This window comes from Botryllus schlosseri, chromosome 9 (genome assembly GCF_051294905.1).
Source record: "Botryllus schlosseri isolate E-star chromosome 9, Bs_hap1, whole genome shotgun sequence".
NCBI classification, from domain to species: Eukaryota; Metazoa; Chordata; class Ascidiacea; order Stolidobranchia; family Styelidae; genus Botryllus; species Botryllus schlosseri.
In genome coordinates, this window is record NC_137244.1 from 16,124,819 (window position 1) to 16,145,466 (window position 20,648).

General features: G+C 43.9%; 1 protein-coding gene and 1 pseudogene across 3 annotated transcripts in view; both read left to right on the plus strand.

Annotated features, from left to right (window-relative positions):
* Positions 1-20,648, plus strand: part of LOC145447383 (BCAS3 microtubule associated cell migration factor-like) — a 100,349-nt gene that overhangs the window by 18,139 nt on the left and 61,562 nt on the right. For both annotated transcript variants that reach the window (XR_013917547.1, XM_080325811.1), the window contains exons 14-16: positions 931-1,001; positions 2,705-2,848; positions 2,911-3,018. Coding sequence is in view for 1 of the 2 variants with exons in the window: in XM_080325811.1 (XP_080181937.1) it covers positions 931-1,001; positions 2,705-2,848; positions 2,911-3,018 (323 nt within the window). In the remaining variant the exon portion in view is untranslated. The remainder of the gene's footprint in view (positions 1-930; positions 1,002-2,704; positions 2,849-2,910; positions 3,019-20,648) is intronic.
* LOC145447392 (guanine nucleotide-binding protein G(i) subunit alpha-2 pseudogene) lies at positions 9,020-12,926 on the plus strand (annotated as a pseudogene). Its single transcript, XR_013917549.1, has one exon. The product of XR_013917549.1 is annotated as a guanine nucleotide-binding protein G(i) subunit alpha-2 pseudogene (transcript).

Consider the following 20,648-nt stretch of genomic DNA (forward strand, 5'->3'; position numbering starts at 1 on the left):
TGATATACATAACCAGTAACCGCTATTCCGGATGAACTTCTGGGTAGAGAAATGACTTGGCTGGACGTAATATGTTCATTAGTAATATGTTTCTCAATCTTGGTGCAATATATGTTGCGATCATACCAAAAGGTGTTGTCGGAAGCGTTATGCCTCCACCCTAGTCTTGTGGAAATGGATTTTCGACTGTCGCTTTTATCAAATCGAAGGCACGAATTTTCCAGACACCTCATATTTTGAAAAATTGAAAAAATAATTTCCACAGTTTTCAAATATAGTATGATGTTATTTTCAAGAAAAGTGTAATTGTTTTTATTTATCACTAGTCTACAGTTAATATTTTCACAAGACAGATGACGGTTGAATGATAATTGAGCAAAATTTTAACCAGCACTTATTGAGGGTGTTCGCAGGGGTCCGTGACGGTCCAAGGTTGAGAACCACTGGTCTGGTTTGGTGTCTCGGTGAGGCTGGTACAGTTACTTGGGGTGTAAATTCAAGGCGCTTATTACGGTTACGGCATGGCTAGTTTTCACTCGCAGCAAAAATGCTGATTCGTGGAATACTCTCTGTAACCTAATACCCACTAATTCGAGGTTGTTCTCGTTTGTACGATTTCCCTAATTGGCATTGATCCTGTTTGAGATGTCGAACACGCTATTCTAATTACAATGTAATAAGAACTAAAGTAACATACCGACTTCATTTGATCTCGGCCCTTCGCATGGTATATTGATTTATGATAGGTCTAATTATATCCGTGTAATTGCATTGCATATTGCTGCTCCAGTCGCTTCTCGATATTGAGTAGGCCGTGATGCAAGAAAAATTGAATAGGCATACGTCCAATTTTGTCGTGCACTAATTTCCTACAAACTTTTACCCCAATAGCATCCTGAATGACGGATTAAGTGACATCTTGCTTTGCAGAGTCGTCAACAGAACGAGTTTGTTCAAGAAAAGTGCAGGGCTGGAGGATTTGGACCCTCGACTGAAAACAGGTCTGTATTTCAGTGTCGGTATCACTTTATCATCGTTTTTGTCAATTCAAGACACTGCACCAATCGCAATACAGTCAAAAAAGGGGAGTAGCCGAAACGGCCTGAAGTCAATTAATGAAACACCCACCTCATGTAGAACCACGATTAGATAAAGATTAGAAATTATCGCGAATGTTGACTCCATTCAAGTTGAAGTGAAATTTTAATGTAACATCGGAAATCAATACGCTTCGAAACCCCTCGCTGTCAAGTTAATCTTCACGAAACTAATTAGATTTGCTGCGCAGTTATGAGAAGGGCTGTGCGTAGCGATTTGAGTACCCTTATTTTTTATCGACCAAGATTATCGTTAGGAGACTCTTTCTGCTGCTTGAGCCTTGAAACCTTGATGTGTGGTAGCTTATCGTTCAAGTTACACATAAGGCTACGTACGTTTATGGAAACGACATTTCTGTGTATAACAGTGACACCAAACTGCACTACTGTCTCAGATCGCTATGGCGTATGACTGTCAACGAATCTCGGCTCTCAGGCAGCCTTTTTGCGGCTCTGATTGACCTCTGAATATGCCACAGAAATATAATATAATAAATGCTTCGATACTTGATGTCTGACTCGCTGATATGACGTTATAATGAGCGGATCTTGAATACTCTGGATCAGTGATTCCCAATCACGGCTCTCAGGCAGCCTTCTTGCGTCGCTGATTGACCTGTAAATATGCCAAAAAAATATAATAGACGGCAGTTGTTGTTTGTTTCTATGAATAGTTGTAGTCCATTTCTGTATAAGAATGCTAAAATGAGGGAGGTATGTCTAAAGCCGTCCAAGGCCGCTTCTGAAAACCGGACAAGAGAATTCTTGCAGACTGGCGTCAAACGCATGGACGAATGCCCGTCAGACGGGGATATATCTTGAGTTCTGCTGGTCAGAGACCTTTATATATCGTCTCTTATGACTAAATTTCGCACAATTTTAGTAACATATAAATAACAGCTCATAGTCAAGTATTAATTGGGATAAGTCCATTATTACTCGGCGTATAATCCCCCGCCAACTTGTGCATTTAGTCTTAGAATGGATGAGGATTGAGGAGCCATCACATAACGACATAATAGTATGTTGTAGTAATAATACGCATTTTGAGTTTATTTTAACGCATAGCACTCGCCAATCTGCGTCAATCAATGCTAAAATAGCCTATATAGAATCTATAGAAGTCCGTGCATGCTTTTGAATTAGCTGGATGGTGAGATTAGGAGGTAGGCTATAGCTACCTTTTTAAGTTTTCGTTATCAGTAGCCTACTCGAGTGTTTTCATGCGGTTCCCGCTTCATACGTACTCTGAAGTTTGAAATGCGGCTCCGACATCCCAAAAGGTTGCGAACCACTGCTATGGATGGACTCGAACCGCTCAATTTCTCGATCTCACACAGCCCTAGTTGTAAGAAGAGGTTGTCTCGTCGGGAATCAAGTAGAAAAAAAAATAACGTCCAAAATTTCTGCTTAAGTATAAGTAGGAGTAGTGATTTCCGAGGAAAAGTGGATATTCTATTTAGTTTTGCCTAAAAACCGAGAACTGAGAAGTAGAGAGATAGTCATAACTACTTGAGGTTAAGGAACAAACGCCTCTGGTTATTAGCCGGTGGCGTCGCATTTGTGACGTAATAATCCCGCGTTCAACGTCGTCTATTCTTCCACAGCCCGATACGGCCGACCTCACATGTACGGGCCCCGGATGAATTACGCCAGGAACCTGAGGCTTCTGCCGCACCCCTTGCCCACGGCCACGAACCCGCTGGCTCAAATCGGCGCTTCGTGGGCGCCCGACATACCGAAGATGGCAGGTGGATTACGCGCTTGGTTTGGCGCGCGGGGAGTTGCGGTACTTACTGTTGAGCGTTTTTAGATCACATAAATCATTCCATGAAGCTGGAAAAGTCGTCGACCGCGAAATGGCAAGGGGACGGTGTGGCTGCTGCCTTTCTGAAAGGCCAATTGCGTTCGTCTAGCTCGCGTGAGTAGTATATTTTGCTTGTTTAGTCTGCTAAAGCTTGGAGTAACTCCCTGTCAACGAAGGATATTCCGCTGCTGTCGTGTGTGTTTTTGTATCTACCTCAACCAGTCGGATGCGCTGAGTCTTGCTACTTGTTATGTGCTTCGCACGAAGCGGTGTGACGCTATTTAGGATTCGTTAACAAGAACGTCCGTCCGTCCGTTGAATCTACTAAGCTCACAGCGTGAATCGTGATCATAATCGGCTGTTTTTAATATCTACATCTTCTCAAAGACACACAATATGCAATGCAATACTGATACACAAGACACGATGCGATGTAATGAAAAAATAGGAGAATGTCGAAGCGGCTGAGTGTAAGGCGTATCAACCTAACAACCACCTCGGCTTAGTGTACGATGTAACAATGCTCTATTTTCATCTTCGACAGTCTTCTTTTATTGGGCGATTTTCCTTGCTCGTTTTCATTCGTCAACCACTTCGTCTTCTTGTAAAGACGCCGTAACAACAGCGACGCAGGAGAGGCGGAGCCCCTATTAACCTCCGACGTGTGAAACCAGTCAGTTGTGTTGAGTTGTGTGCTTCTTTTACTGTGGGCTGCACGCAAGCTTTTTATTGCGATGTACGACTCATGGAAATACACTTTGTGGGCAGTGGAATCGACTCGTTGCGCAAATCCGGTTTCAATGTTGACGCACCGCCATAGACTGTTTTTTTCTCGTTTTTATGTTATTCATGAAGCGTAATTCGTTTTATTTCTTTTCACCAATGGTATGTGTGTGGTTTTACGAAAAGAGCTAGTAGATGCTAAGCAGGGGCAGGCAGTACCGGAGTACTCGTGCATTTTTGGAGAACTCAGTAGGTTTTGCCTGCTATTCTTACTTAAGCGGTCATGATGCTAAAGAATACACCACTTCTAAACCAAAAGTTTCCTGTTCTTTAGTCAAAACTAGGCATGTAGTACTTTTATCGCATCTTCTACTTGCACTCAAGTAGAAATTTGTGACGTCACTTCTTCTACTTGACTGCCAACGATGACCACATTGACCACTCCTGTTGTGAGGAGTCTACGCCTCTACGGAGTCAACCGCTTTTAAAATTGGCACGAATGAACTCAATTTTTATCCTTCTCCTATTTAGAGCGACGGAGCGCCTAATACCCCGAACCATCTAGAGCAGGGCGTAGTTGATGCTTATTCAAGCAATCAGAAATCTTTAACCCCTGGCATAGTCACGCGGGCAGGACGAGAAACGTAGTCCCGACGCTCCGTCTTAATTACTATTGATCCCGATTTTTGTCATGCGCGAAGCTGAATTTATTTCCATTATTAGAGGTAATGAAGACTAATAAGTATGTGTTGTCATGATTGCGTTCTCATTTGTCGCATTCAGACTCGCAGGGCGCGCGCGCGTCACATATGTTTTGTTACACGCGGCGGCCGAATGCCTTCGGGATTTTAAGGAGGGAGATGTTGTGGCTTTTCGAAGGAGCGTGAATTATCCCCGCGTCGTTCGCGTAGCAGTAGGCGTTTACGAGTCGGTTGTGACGAAAGAATATTTCCTGTCCGGCGTCGGCCCGGCGTCTTGTTGGAAGTTGTCGGAAACGCGTGACGCGTTTGATGCTCCTGTCAGTAGCTCGCCGATGACGTCAGCCATCTGGAGCGGGCTTACTTTCAACGGTGCAAGGTTTGATGGCCGCAGAGGCCTGCGAAAGTGCGTCGGCTCGCTCGTGTAGCGGTTGTCGTGCGGTTTTATAACTTGGACTGCTTCAGTGGCAGAGCGGTGGGGATTCTCGGATGTAGTTTGATCCGGAGTTCACCGATTAATAATTCTAATTGTACTAATGCAATAGAAATACTGGTCTTCTAATTCTAATCAAACCTGTGAAATGTTTCTGTGCTCTAATTTTAATTCTAACCTAATTTCTGGCTTGCCTGAAAATGCTACAGGAGAACTATATTCTGTATACGTATAGTTCGGTTTATTTGCAGTTATCATCAGTTCGATACACCACAAAAATTGATACAATGAAAGGATAGGAAGGTGTCGAAACGACTTGTAGTGGTCTCTGAAATCAGACACCGCCCTGGACTAGCGCCCTAGGCTATGTAAAGAGGAGGCATGAACTGCACACTGAATGAAAAGTAAAAGAAGAAGATATAGAAGAGCAAGCGACAAAAATGAGGTGGCATGCCACGGAAGGCGAGATCGATAGGTCAGGTCGTGGTCCGGTAACCTCGAGGACGGACATTTGCCTGTGAGAATGCAAACTGGTTTGATATGGACCGAAGTTGATTTCTGTTGTATCTTTCTGGTTGAAGTTTTGTTTCAATTTCCAAGTTTTGTTAATTCAGTAATTCTAATTCTGATCCAATTCGGAAAAGTTGAAAAGCTTGTAATTGTCCAATTCTAGCGACTCGCTTAGTTGTGGTGTAGCATTATCGTGCGGTCTTGTAACTTCGTCTGCGTCGATGCCCGAGCCGTGGGGATTTTACGATCTAGTCTGAGATAGTCGACGTTTGCAAAAAGACGTATGAAGGCAGACTGACAGGTTTTATCCATTCCCAGCAAATTGGTGCTTATACTTGGAAAGCCACAGCAAATTTTCAACGATGCTGGTAAAACGGACGATCACAATGATATACTAGTCGATGTTCCGCGACACGACAGGCAGACCGATTATATTCATTCCAAGCAAATTTGCACGGATACTCGTAAAACCGTCGATCAGCAATAAGACCGCATCAGCTCGGTCCTCTTTCTTTGGATGCATCGGAGACGTGCGTCTTCTTGTACGGAACTTGGCTCATTATGTAGCTATTTTGTGAAATTCACGTGATGTCCTGTGGGTTTTGCATCCAGAGCAATCGAGTACAGGCTTCAAGATCCAGATTCGGTATTGTAACTTTAAACAATTAAATAGTATATTCATATTGAAATGAACCCGAATATTTTCGGCTGACACTCGTCAGGGGTAATCGTCAGCAACTAGTAGAGAATTGGAAAGAACATTGTATATCAACAATCGTATCACAAAATATGACGTCACCAGCATGAAATTTCGAATGAGAGAACGTTCAATGTACTATTTTTAGGTGATACACGAACTCCTTTTGTTGACAGAGTTTTGGTTGGTGTATTTTGATAAAAGTTGATTCCAAGGCACACAAATGGAATTGTGAAAGTTCGTGTATCACCTAAAAATAGTACATTGAACGTTCTCTCATTCGAAATTTCATGCTGGTGACGTCATATTTTGTGATACGATTGTTGATATACAATGTTCTTTCCAATTCTCTACTAGTTGCTGACGATTACCCCTGACGAGTGTCAGCCGAAAATATTCGGGTTCATTTCAATATGAATATACTATTTAATTGTATATTGAAGTTCTGTACCTCCAAGAAGCTCTTCTAACTTTAAACAGTTACGATTGCGGTGTCTTTCTCGCGTATTGTTAAGTGCAAACTGCGAAACGCTTACAGTTGAGTAACCAACGGATGACAATGGATAAATGCTCCCTTTCACCGACATTCTGACTCATTTTCTCCACATCATAAAGGATCCGTGTCCTCACGTAACTGTTTAAAAGATTTCGCCACTTACAAATTTCGGAATGCTTTATCCCCAAATGCCTTCTGTCCCAATTCTCATCCTTGCTGCGGAATGAGTACTCGATTATAAGACGTACTTTTGTTACCTGGTGTCGAGAAAATTCAGAAATGTCATGCAGTTCGTTGTATTTAGCTTAAAATAATCCATTGTAGAAAAAAACGCAACGCATGCGCGGTTCAGGTAGGCAGCTGTTGCGCATGCGAGGAGAGAAGTGAAAATATGTATTCGCGATTAAATTACTACATTTTCCAACATTCGTTCCAACGGTTCCTCATTCACTTTCCATTCCACGACGGTGCGGCGCCAATTAAAAAAAAATTAATCCACCGCATGATCTAATCACGCGCTTGATCGCGAGCACCGACTATATAGTTATCGGCAAGTATTTTAAGATTCGGATTCGGAGATACTCTCTAAATGCCAAGCAACGCACTGGGATGATTTATTCCCGCTATTGATATCTTCCACCGACACTGTCTTTCGAGTTGTGTGTATAATCTAGTGGCGAGTGACTCCATTGTCGTGTATTATTTTGAAGGAGCAGTGTTGAGGAGAGGCGTTATGAAGTGTCGATGATGTGTTATTTTTATTTCCGCGACTTGGTGTCTATTGTAGCATTGATATGCTTGCTGAACACCATTAACCGCGAGCGCAACGGACTCGACAGAGGATATGTACACTAAACACAACAGCCGACGCGTGATTACCTGCGTTCAAGCTATTCGTCAGTTGGGGATCTTATCAAACGTCTGCGCAGTGCTGAACGAACGTTTAAAACTTGTCGGGCTAATTTCCAATTGATAAAAAAGTTCCTTAGCCGATATATAGATCTCGAAATGATGTCGAAGCATAGCGTCGCGGACGGACACGCCCTAGCCTCGAGAGATCTGTCACGGTCGGGTTGTGCTCTCGTATATGCGAAGCTGTTGCGATACGGCTCAATTTGAGCGCTATTTGCGCATCGCGCCTCTGTCGATGTGATTCTTTACCGTGGCTTGTCGAGGCTTCAGGCGTTTCGCGAACTTGTTTGGAGTAGGCTGAACCTCGCGTCTGAACTAATCTTGAGGACTTCTCGCTATGAACTTTGTTTATGAGTGTATGCAGGGTTTGCGCGGAGGTTCAATAACATGTAAACGATTGCTGCTGCTTCGGTAACGCACCATGGCTTCCCATAGATTTTTCTTCTGTGCTGCTGAGCAAAAGTTACGTGAGTCATAGCTCCGCTAAATTATGCTATATATAATCTAGTGCGGTTAACTGCTGTTTTCTGGCACCTTCGATGCGCGTGAAATTTCGATGTAGAGCAGACACGAGCCGTTAGGCGGTATAATTTGAACAGGCCTGGCTTTCAGACTGTTGACAGCTAGTATATGCTAAATTTAATGTATTGATATTAATATAAGTAACCGACCATAGTCAACGCGCAGAAATTGTCCGCAACAGAGCGCGCTTTATAATGCAGCAGGGCTATTGCTTACATGTAACTGCAATTCGGTCGTGCTGTAGCATGGTTCGTAATCACAAATGCCGTATGGATGGTTGCTGGAAGCTGCGGTTTTCAGTTGTCACGCCGCGTAATTGAATTTCGCCTTTCGGATATGGACGGAAACTATTGTTATATCTTAACTTTGTTCGCATGTTGCCATGGCGCGTGTGCTTGGCTAATTTTGTACATTTTGAGACAGATTCCCAGTCGAGCTTCATGTATCATCTATCATCGCGTCATCAATCGATAAAACCGGTGACGTGATATTGCTGGCTGCTGGCTGGCGTCTCACCGAGCCTTGTTAACTCCAGATAAATTTATATCATGTCTTGCTTCGATATGGCCAATTCGGCATGCTCGCGCAAAAGATTCAAGGTTTCTTCACCCTATTTAAGATATCTAAATTGGCGCTAATCGCGCATCGCATAGCGATCGATTTGGGACGCATCTATTATGCCAGGATCCGAGCTCTCAACACCGTTGGCGCCAGCTATCTCGTATGATGGCTCTGTCGGGCGAATGTATTGTCAATCTCTCGTAGTTAGCATCGATCTGACTTCATGTTGCAGCTGTTTTCGCGAGAATGGGAATCGTCCATTGACACATCGCACAAGATTTGTCTTCTTTCTGCGAACGGTGACACAAATTCTTCGGAAAGAATTTGCATTCCGTTTCAGTTAACTTTGCGGTAATTCGTCCGCTTCGTAAAGTTTTTGCGCGAATGCCGTCATCCTTTGCTAGCAGGATAAAGTGAAACGGCTCTGTTCTGGGTTAATCTGTGCTTCGGTATTTATCAGTATCGCCTATTTTAGAGGTTTAGATACGCTTACATGGGATGCTCATTCCCTTAGTAGCAATATGAAATAAATCGTTTCCGCTACCAACTCTATGTAGGTTAAAGCCTAATTGCGTGGTGCGCGTTTTGCAGCGTGGCGAATCACAAGTCTTTCCTGGTTTCTCTCACACAAGTTGGATTGTTGTACGCCAGTAGGAAATAGGTCGGCATATGATTTTGTACGTAACTTTCCATAGGATTTCGGACCTTCATTATGATTTGGTGTGAATTATGAATTGAGCCTTGTGTGACACGCAACCTTCTGTGAAACGATTTCGTCGGAGCAGTATAAAACGCAATTGGTTGGCGTCGGGCTCCGTAATTTCGGGATGAAGTATCGCGCGTTCAGCGCAGTGTGGTGTGTTTATGTTTACATCTGTCCGCGTATGTTTCATTCGTTGGGCTTGAACGGGATATTTTTAGAGCGGATCGAATAGGCCCCGAGGACATGGCTTTGCTCTGTCTTAATAATAAGGAATTTTCTCCGCGCTGTCGCCTCGTATGTTGATTTAATTGGAATTGCACTCGGCAGAATAAGCCGATTGATCAGCGTTTTGTAGAGATTCGTGAATGCGGCCCGTACGGCTAATGATACACGGCAGGCTTTCAGTAGTAGTGCGATGTTGGCAGGCGGTATCAACATGCTGTCTTTAGCGAATAAATCTGTAAATTCGCGATGGTATACGATTTCTGATGATTATTGCAATTACCTGATCGCTGTAATTGCAAACTTGCATATTAGCGATGCGAATTGTTTAAAAATCGGTCTATGACGTTTTTCCGGTGTTGCCATACGCGAGGTCGGCTTCCAAGTGTGATTTTTCAGAGCAGTATGCGTGTCGTCGTGTGGTACAGTCACTGGTTCCTTGTGTTCGCAACTATGCAATATTTCGAGATACTGCAACCATCATCATAATCGTGGCGAGTGTTGTTATATTTCGTAGGCTGTCGAATTTCAGTACCTGTTGTGGTTTGGTTATTTCGCGCGTTGAACATGACGCTCCGTTGCATTCGAAGGAACTATTATCAATAATTCACATATTTTTTTGCAAATGAAACTTCGCTGTAGGATTTCGTAATATTCCCCCTTAGACTCCCTTGACATGGTTTTAATCCGCGCAAGATCGTGCTTGAGTTAGTGCACTTGCGGAGCTAGCATGGTTGGTATGACTGGTCGGTCAATTATGCATGAAAATTTGATTTTCGTGTATTTTATGCAGCGGAAAACCAAGATAGATTGCAGAGTATGTCAGTAGTGTGGTGCGTTTCAGGTCGGTCGAGGGAAGGAAGGCAGGCTGACCATCAATATAATATAGTATAGCACTTCCTCAAACGTAAGCTGCGCGACAGAATATCTATCGCGTTTAGCGTTAGAAACTCGTTACCTGATAACGAATCTTGTTTTGTACACAACGCTGCTATTTCGGGAACGTAACTGCCCTTTTTTCAACCAAAGCACGCCATCGGTTGATGGTGCTCACCGCCGCCTGCGTCTTTCGCTTACGTATGTTGCGGGAAAAGTCATACGCATTTACGTTGTGTTGCTGCACCGATGCGTGGCGCGTACGCTATTTTTAAGCGCCGTGCTATAGTGGCGCTACTGCCTGCGAATGTGACAGGAAATGGCCTCACCGGGAAGTATCGCAACAGAGCTTCCTCCAGTTCAGCGCGTTTATTCGTCTAGCAAGCGAAATTGGCTTAGCGTGTGTGTGCGCGTCACGCGCGATTGTATACGCGGCTAGGCGCGAGAGTATACGTTTGCATCAAACGAGCCAGCCCGGCCTCGATCATCGCTGTGTGAAATAGGGCGTTGTTTCCTTCGCCGTTTTGTAGCGCATATGTTTTATAGCCTTGTCAGGATGATTAATTATCGCGGGTGCGAGATTATGCAGGGATTTATTGCGTTTTTGCGTTGCGTAAGAATGACATATTCGATTTTTTTGCAAGATCAGCTATCGTTACTATAACTTATTTATTACGAGCCGAGCTTGCTGTGTCTGCTGCGCGATGGGCTGTACGCCGTCAAAATCCGAACATGATAAGACCGCGAATAATAAGTCCAAGGAGATCGACAAGTTATTAAAAAAGGATGCAGAAAAGGCTCGTAAAGAAGTAAAGTTATTACTCCTCGGAGCTGGAGAGTCTGGTAAAAGTACCATCGCGAAACAAATGAAAATTCTTCACCAAGACGGCTTTTCCGAAGAGGAGAGGAAAAGTTTTAAAGCCGTAGTGTACACGAACACCGTGCAGTCCATGGTGGCCATCGTGAAAGCCATGGAGTCGCTCGGAATTGATTACGAAGACGAAGAGAGGGCGGCCGATGGCAAAAAAATCCGCGCCGCCAGCCAGACTATGGAAGAAATCGACATTACCGCCGACGTGGGCGAAGCCTTGAAGCGCTTGTGGGGAGACTCTGGCGTACAGGCTTGCGTGGCTCGCTCCCGCGAATACCAACTAAACGATTCCGCGTCCTACTACCTCTCCGACCTAGACAGACTGTGCACTCCCGACTACATACCCACGGAACAAGACGTGTTGCGCACGCGAGTCAAAACGACCGGCATTATCGAGACCACGTTTCAGTACAAGGACTTGAACTTTACCTTGATCGACGTAGGCGGACAGAGAAGCGAGAGAAAAAAGTGGATCCACTGCTTCCAAGACGTGACGGCGATTATTTTCTGCGTCTCGATGTCGGCGTACGATCAAGTGTTGGCTGAAGACGAGGAGACTAATAGGATGGTGGAGAGCTTGAAGCTGTTTCAGTCTATCTGCAACAACCCGTTTTTCTCCAAGACTTCGATGATACTGTTTTTGAACAAGAAGGATCTTTTCGAGGAGAAAATAATCAAGTCGCCGTTGAGCATTTGCTTCAAGGATTACGAGGGCGAAAACAATTTCCCGGCCGCGTCCGAGTATATCAAGGAACAGTTCGAGGCTGCTAACAAAACTAACTCGATGAAGGAGATATACACTCACTTCACCTGCGCCACAGACACCACCAACGTACGGTTCGTGTTCGACGCGGTGTCGGATGTACTGATGAGGAAAATCATAGATAACGTGTTCGGATCGGGCTGATTCGTGGGAAGATATATACTGCGTGCGCCCCGTGGGCCGGGTCGATATGGACCATGGACTCAACGCGGACCCGGTCCTTGTGACAAAACATTTGAGAAGCTGGCGCATTGGGGGCGGTCGATTTTTGTAGTGAGATTGTCCGATCTCTGGTTGAGACGCCTAAAGCTGCTGCGAACGCTACGCCACCTCGCTTCGAAACACGGTTCGCAGTCAACCCTTCCGTTACAAATGGTTACACACCAAATCGCAATCATTCGAGCGTTGCGTAACGCACGCGCTATGCAGGTGACGCCGAGCCGTTGAACTCATCTAATCGCGTAGAATGTATTTATTTTTCCTGTCCGCTTTGTTTCTTTCACCCAGTGAGTATTTTGTAACTTGGCTTTTCAGCCTTGGAAAAGCCGCCGATTTTACGATCCTGTGATTACCTACTCGCGGGCTAGCCGATTAGCTTCGGGCTATATCTTCGACCTATTTCCCGATTGGGTGGCTCTTATCGCGGATTGGTAGCGCGCGGGAGAGCAGCCCTAAATCTCAAAAATCAATAAATACGACCGTCCGCAGAAAGCAGCTGCTGAGTCAATACGTTTCCGCGGGCTCTTTAATGATGGTTTTCCATGGAAGCCGGTACCGCCTGCCGGCGGTTTGGTTTGAATGCGACACGCGACGTCACCTTTAGCATGCCTGGGGAAAGTGTGGCGCTTGCTGTCCGCGTACTGTTGAGATGACGCGGCCCTCGTCCTGCTTTTTGAGCTCGTACTCGGAATTATGGGAGTTCTGTCGGTTTTATTATGCTTTTAACGTCGATATTCTCATTATTGAATGGTTATTGTGCTCTCGATATTTCACCCATCGCTGTTTGTACCGATAAAATCCGAAAACGGTGTGAAACGCGTGTGTGCCTTTGTCAGCGTGTATGCAGGTCTAGTATAGTCAGGAACAGCCGCTGTGTCGTGGAAAAATTTATGAATTATACATTCGCCTGCAGACGAACTTCGCCCTATGGCGTGCCTGTATACTGTATTCTGTAAACTGCTGCGTTGCCAAAATGTGAATCCCGCAAATGATCTGGCTAGACGGAATTGATCGGTGCTAATAAGGAAATCGGTATCTAAGCACGAAGCAGTTTTATGTTCAGTGTTCATATTGTTCAGTTCATCAATGACACGACGCTAAAGTTGCGCTGTTAGGTATCTCTCTGCTGCGACGATTCCAGGCTCCGCGGCTGGATGCTAGCTCCTGCTCGCGTTGGCCATGTTCCTGTCTGTGTAGTGTGTAGGTGATTAAGTGGGTTGTACACTTGTACTTTTGCAGCACGGGGAATTCTATGCATAATTGCACGTGTACTTTTGTAAGAATTTCATACATAACTGCATGTGTACTTTTGTAAAGACGATGAACAGGTGTGGTACTCTGCCGATCTCTAGTCAAGACAGGCATCTATCCTACCTGTTTGGATACTGACATCCAGTCGACATGCGCAATGTCAGCTGCCCCAGGCTGCAGGTTCACTTCCTATTGCTCAGCCTCTATTCTGTATCTTGAAACGCCTATGAATTATGATTGTGTGTGGATCTAAAGTCCGCATTTTTCCCAACTCGAGAGTCCGTAGTCGTCTCCAAGTTTCTGTCGCTTGTCAGCTGTCAACTGGCGAAGCAAAGTGTTCGGTGGGCGCCGGTAGAGCGAGGTCTCCGTTCTGTCGAAAGCATAATCTTACAGTCCAAATGCAAGTTGAGTGAAATTTGTGGTTGTGAGCAAAAAGGAAACAGCGTCAGTAGAGGCTTGGGTGTTTCGTTTATGATATCAGCCCCTGATTTGTCGACCACCCTATTTTATAAGGTACTACCCGACTAGTCGAGGCATGGATGTCTGGAAACGACACCTTCCAAGTGCCGTCGGGAGTAGCCAAAATAACAAGCAGCGAATCACAGTGATGCTGATTTTTACTGCACCCGGACAAAAGTTCGCAGTGACGTCACAAACACGTAGTTCCTTTGAAAACACCCATACCCTACGCCAGGGTTCGTAATACTGGGATCCGCGCACTAGTTTTAAGGGATCCGTGAACGGGCAATCAGTTAATCGCAGGGTTGCTGATTTTTACTGCACCCGACCAACGGTTCGCGGTGACGTTACAAACATAAGCACGCAGCTCATTGGGAAACAGACCCATACTCTACGTCAGGGCTATGAAAACGGGTGTTCGCGGACAAGTTTCAAGGGGCCCGTGATAGCGCAATGTCGAAATGTATAAGATGGACTCGAAGTGTATAAGATGTGTCCATATTTTTGACTTATGTCCGACTGTCCACTTTCAACACTGGTCACAGTAGCCACATGGATAATAATAATAATAATAATCACACTGCAAATGGTAATGCGGCGTGACCCGGGATAGACGAAAATGATGATCATTTTTTGCTCATCGGCCTCTCGGAATTTTTAGTGGTCCTTAATGTTTGATACACATCGACGACAACCTTGGTTTTCAAGTTTGAATTCATCCAACGAACGAGCGTGCCAGCTTGTCCCTTGCAATGTAGGGCTAAAAGTGAATGCAAAAGTCCGCGACTATGACCGATAGTGCCATCCTATTCGACTAGTGATTACAGTGGTTCCGTTAATCGATGACCGCTTGCGTCCGAAACCCGAAACTGACTATGGCGTATTGTAGCGTGTGACGATTGTGCCGTCATTTGGTAGCAGGAGTATTAAATCGTTCAGCACTGAGGCCGTGTTCGCCCCAGAGGACTCTCATCAGTCTGTGCGCATGTCGAAGTCTGTTTTTCCTCATCGTTGGTAATTTGACCGTCAATTTTGCATAGCTTGCCTGCGTTGCGGCTGGCATGCATCACACAAACGTGTAGTCATCATGGCGCTAAAAGTCCCTATTGTATTATACCGAGGTTGCCAAGCCATGAAAAGATCTTAACGTGTCGAAAAAACACAATGAGATAGAGCAGGGGTGGCCAACCTTTTCGGCCGAAGGGCCACATGCAAGCGACGAATCATTGCGCGGGCCACTATCCGCGCGAAGCGCGAAAATTCTTCAAAGTTGTTACTTGAGTATATTGCGGGCCTGCTGTATATCGCTGGACTCAGTTCGGAGGACTGGACTATTCGGCGCCTGGACATATCGATATCGAAGAAAGCTTTGGCCAACATGCGTCAATCGTTTTGTGCCTAGGTTTCATCGTCGAAGGTCTTTCTGCGAGCGCAAACGCAAGGTCGTATGTTGGACGACGCTTTCTCTCGTAATTGCGAATATAGATATTTACTCAATCCGGTACATTAGGCTTTCTGGCATTTTCAGGAGGGGGTAACAATATAAAAAGCAACAAATCGAGTGACAACATATTGCGGGAAGCGGGAAGAAAAAAATTACTTTGGATAAATCCGCGCAGAATATTCTGCTTTATTGCAATGAACAAAGATCCACCAAAATGTGACTGGCCCATGGCTCTGCCAATGCGTCGAAACTGATATTCCTGTCGTCACATCCCAAGTGTTGCGGCCAGACTAATCAACTTTTTGGCTGGCCTTGCAAGTTCACAATCTCGGCAATCCATTTTTGGCGATATTACTAATTTCGAAAGTAACCTCGCGGGCCACGGGTTGGCCGCCCCTGGGATGGGGCCTCTGTCAAACACTCTAACACGGCGGCTTTCACCCTATTTTAGACTGGGCACCGGCGCAGTTCTCTTCCTTGCAAAATAAATTTTCTGACCGATGAACCTCTGAAATCAAAATCATCCCAAAATGTAGTTATGGCGAATGTATACAACTCGAAAGCAGATCTTGGAAACTTTGATTCAATGAGACATTTGACGCTGCCTTTTTATAACAGGCCTGCACGTGTTATACGTGATTCTATTGAAATTTCTTCAAGGCGAAGTCCTGTTAAAAAAAATAACTCGATTTTTATTGGTCGGTTTACTTTGAAAGTATCGCGACTTTGCTAGCGAAATCTCTCAAAATTGAATTGTCAAAATTTCAAGAATTGGGTTTAAAAAGTCCTCACATGACTGGCTGCAGCATTGCGACTTACGCTAACTCCGAATTAGACCGTTAACTGCATATTACAAGTTACAAAACGACCGTGTAAAATGCGCACCAAATTTCTGCATCCACATTCAAAATTTCCCGTGTCACTTCGCTAATGGCCATGGACATTGTACAAGCGTACGACATCTTGCATTGTACAATTGAGATTTGAATTTGTAATCTATTTGGCAGGGTTGTAATGACTCTAGTCATGACTCGACTCGAGTCCGACTCTAGTCACGATTTTCTGATGACTCGACTTGACTCGAGTCATTTTCTCAAAATACAGAAATGACTCGACTCGACTCGACTCGAGTCAATCTGTGTATTGACTCGACTTGGACTAGAGTCATTGCGCATGACTCGAGACTCAAACGGCCAAGACCGACATTTCATTGTAATTTCGAAGAATAGTAAACTAACCACTCAATTGGGATTTCGTCTATTGGTACAGGTAAATGAAAATGTGCCCAGAAACTGCTAGTAGTGAGGGTAATTAGTATATTATAACTGCGAACCATTCGATATCACCAAACAGAGTAATAAAAGTGGGTTTAACAAGACTTTAACTGGAAACTGAGCAGTCAGCACGATGACTTGGACTCGGACTCGAGTCATAATACCATGACTCGGACTCGGCCCTCTGGTCGATGACTTGGACTCGGACTTGATTCGGTGGTGAATTGAAAACGACTCGATTGACTCGAGTCAAAACTATAAAAGTGAGATTGACTTGTGACTCGGAGCCTTGTGACTTGGTTACAACCTTGCTATTTGGCGGACCAACAGGATGGTATACGGCTTAGAACCGCTGTCCCATAACATAAACGGTGTCGAAACACCACAACGAAGTTTTAATCAAATGCACAATCGCAATAAAACAGTGACTTCGGGAGAAAGCCCGCTCGCGATCAATTGTCGCACAATTCCTCTGACAATAACCGAATTCCAGTGTCGGCGACCTGTCCAGCAAGAATTGCCACCGTTTGTCGTTAATCGTTGTTGTAATGCGCTTTGAACCGCCAGTGCCTAGCATTCCCATGGTGACTGGATGTCGTAATCTTCGATATTGGCTCGGTATGCCACGGCGAAATAAGAAAGGCCTGGATCGTTAATCTTCGATTTCCAACGATATCCTGCAACGTCATAGGATAATCAGTTGCCGAAATGCTACAAATTCTAATCCTACCCGTCCGCTGGGAATCAATACGATATTCCGATGGATAGCACTTGTCTCACGGGGAACACGAATTGCAAATTGAAGATGAGTATGTCAAGATGAGTTCCTACATCGTGTTATGGTCGAGTAAGGTTGACATTATAAGCCCACCGCGGTCGCGATTAGCGTCGAAACTTTGGGAGCGATCGATCAAGGTTTTCCTTCGATTTGCATTAAGTTCCCTATTCTTTTCGTGTAGAAGTAGCTTATGCGATCTTAGAATCCTTGTTTGACTTGCACCGCACTTGTATCCCAAAAGGAGTGCAACGTAAGCCAACAATGCGTATTTGAAGCCCGTAAAGGCTAATATCCGTCAATGACTGCCACGAGCTGTCCACTGCATGATGACTCAATAAATTTTATGATATGAGCAAATTTGGTACTGGACTTTGCAGAAGAACAGACTGGTTTACGAATTAGCGTACATATTAGCGGTGAGAATTACATTGAATGGTTTTATAAAGCAACCTTGGGTCCTTAGGCGAACAGTACGTTACTAGAAGGGATTGTGTGAACTTCTGAAAGGTTCAGGTTCGTGTGAGGTTCAGGTTCGTGTGAACGCGAACCTTTTTGAAAGGTTCTGTGTGCCATGTTGCTAATTTCAACTCTATATTTCAATGAAGTGATGCATATTAATGTACATGTACAGTAGGGCTGTTCAAAAATTACTTTTTTTCCTGAATCTTGCTGGTTACTTGATTAAATCGTTAGGTTGCCTTAAAAAACGACGCATACCAAATTTGAGTTCATTCCGACAAATATTCGCGGGTTACGTAGAGTTTGAAAATTTTGGATTTGCCCAAAAACGCAAAAAAAAATTTTTCTCAAATTTTTTTGCCAACCCCATGAAATTGTTGGGCTGTCTTCAAAAACTATGCAAAACAAATTTCACTCAATTCCAAGCTGTAGAACCGGAGTTATTTCAGTTTTTATTCGATAATTCTGGGATTATCCTTGATTGGTGGATAATCCAAGAATTATTACCGAAAAACTGGAATAACTCCGCTTCTACGGCTTGGAATTGAGTCAAATTTGTTTTGCATAGTTTTTGAAGACAGCCCAACAATTTCATGGGGTTGGCAAAAAAATTTAGGAAAAATTTTTTTTTGCGTTTTTGGGCAAATCCAAAATTTTCAAACTCTACGTAACCCGCGAATATTTGTCGGAATGAATTCAAATTTGGTATGCGTCGTTTTTTAAGGCAACCTAACGATTTAATCAAGTAACCAGCAAGATTCAGGAAAAAAAGTAATTTTTGAACAGCCCTAATGTACAGTGTACACGATACCTATAGCGACGACTCGGGCCACATAATTCCACAATGCTGAAGTACATACGGACTTTTAAATGTCGCCAAATGTATCAAGTCGAGCAATCAGATGATATAATAATCCCATAAAATCAATATCTTCCACCGCTTGGCCAACAATTTCAACGAGGAGTTGCAAGGGAATATAAGCTTACGCCTTGACGGTCTCGGCGAGACCTGACAATGTATTCGGTGTCTGAGTGTTGATACGTTGATATTGAGCATAGTGTGCCACGGGTTTACCTCATGAACAAGTTATACAGAGGTAGCCAGCACCCCAATCGCACGATTTTTTTATGATAGAATAAACATGAAATCGAGGTGGACCCCGCACGCTTGCTAGATTCTTCACATCAGACAACGATATCAATTTCATTGATTGATTGAATAAGCATCATTTGCTACCGTCCTACATGTAGCGTATTTCACTCTTGGTGTTGCGTGGTTGCGGTTCGAGCTCACACTAGAGAGCCACTAAATATTCTCAAACAGAAAGCCGGATATTTCGAGCAAACTTTAGTAACAAAGCAGGTAAAATTTTGAGATTGCCAAGGTGCATGCTCGTTTAGTTTTGACTTTTTATGCTGCCGGCGTCATGCATAGAGTGGTCCGCTGTTGAAATGCAATAAATTTCGACCAAAGATGTTATAATGACGTGAAAATCTTGATATACGAAAAAGGTTCACAGTGCAGAACCTATCGAGGTTCGTTTGTGAACATGAACCTCAAATTTCAGAGGTTCACACACAGAACGCGAACGTCAACCTCACGTTCACACCATCCCCAGTTATTGGTTTCAAAGTGTCAGAATAGTCATTATTAACCATGATTAGTAACTATGGTTGCCGACAAATGAGATACAGCTATTTTTTGCCATTCTTATGCTTCGTGATGGTCGCATTGACTGTGGCTGGTCCGATTCAGGACCGTTGTGTCACTTGTGTGCATTTGAAATTCACACTGCCGTACCTACTAAATCTATAATTCATTGCAAATGTCGACTCAGCCTTGGTGTGGAGTGTAATGACAGATTCGTAAATGCGCCAAACGCAGGCTCTGCAATAGTGTTGATTTATTAATCAATTTAATCTTTCCATATCGCATTACCTGTAAATTCGTGCATTCGTTCAAAATATTTTTCCATTCAAAACAGCGTAGCAAGAAATTTGGTGACACATCGGTTTTTGAACTATTTAATGAAGCCTACTAATAACCTTCCGCCTCTCGTTATGCAATTTCAATAAAATGCATTGGTGTGTTGTGTTATGAAATATCGATAACTGGATATGGCTAACAAGCTCAATCCAAAGACGCGTTGCGTGACGAAGTTCTAATATAATTAGATCTAATTACGCGATCACATGTACAGTACACTGGTACATGGCACGCGCTTTTACCAGCCGAGTGGAATCGATATTCCCGACACGGAAGCCGGTCAATAACTTCCCTCCATGCGGGCCTACCGCGTATCACAAACCATTTCGGGTCTCACTGGGGCTTTCACCGCCCGAGTGTTGGTCATAGTTCGTGTGGTTTCATACCGGATGCGATCTCGACAGTTTTCAAATTTTTCGGGAAAATTTGAATGGCCTTGCTGCGACAACGTAGTTTCTACGTACGACGGAGGAACGTACGATACATCAAAATCGAAGTACAGATCTGACCCCATATAGGCGCAATCACAGGTGGTCTTTATAGGGCTGTTCAAAAATAACTTTTTTTTCCGGATTCCAGCCATTCAGTGATTAAATTGTCAGGTTACCTTAAAAAACGCTGCACACCAAATTTGGTTCAATTCTAACAAGTATGGGACTCCGCGGATCCAATTAAAATTTTAAATTTATAAATGAAAATTGAAAAAAAAAATTTTCAAATTTTTCTGTCAACCCCATGAAATTGTTGAGCTGTCTTCAGAGACGATGCAAAAAAAATTTGACTCAATTCGGACTACTAGAAGTGGAGTTATTGGAGTTTTTCGTTGGTAATTCTCCAATTATCCCTGATTGGTGGATAATCCGAGAATTATCAACGAAAAACTCAA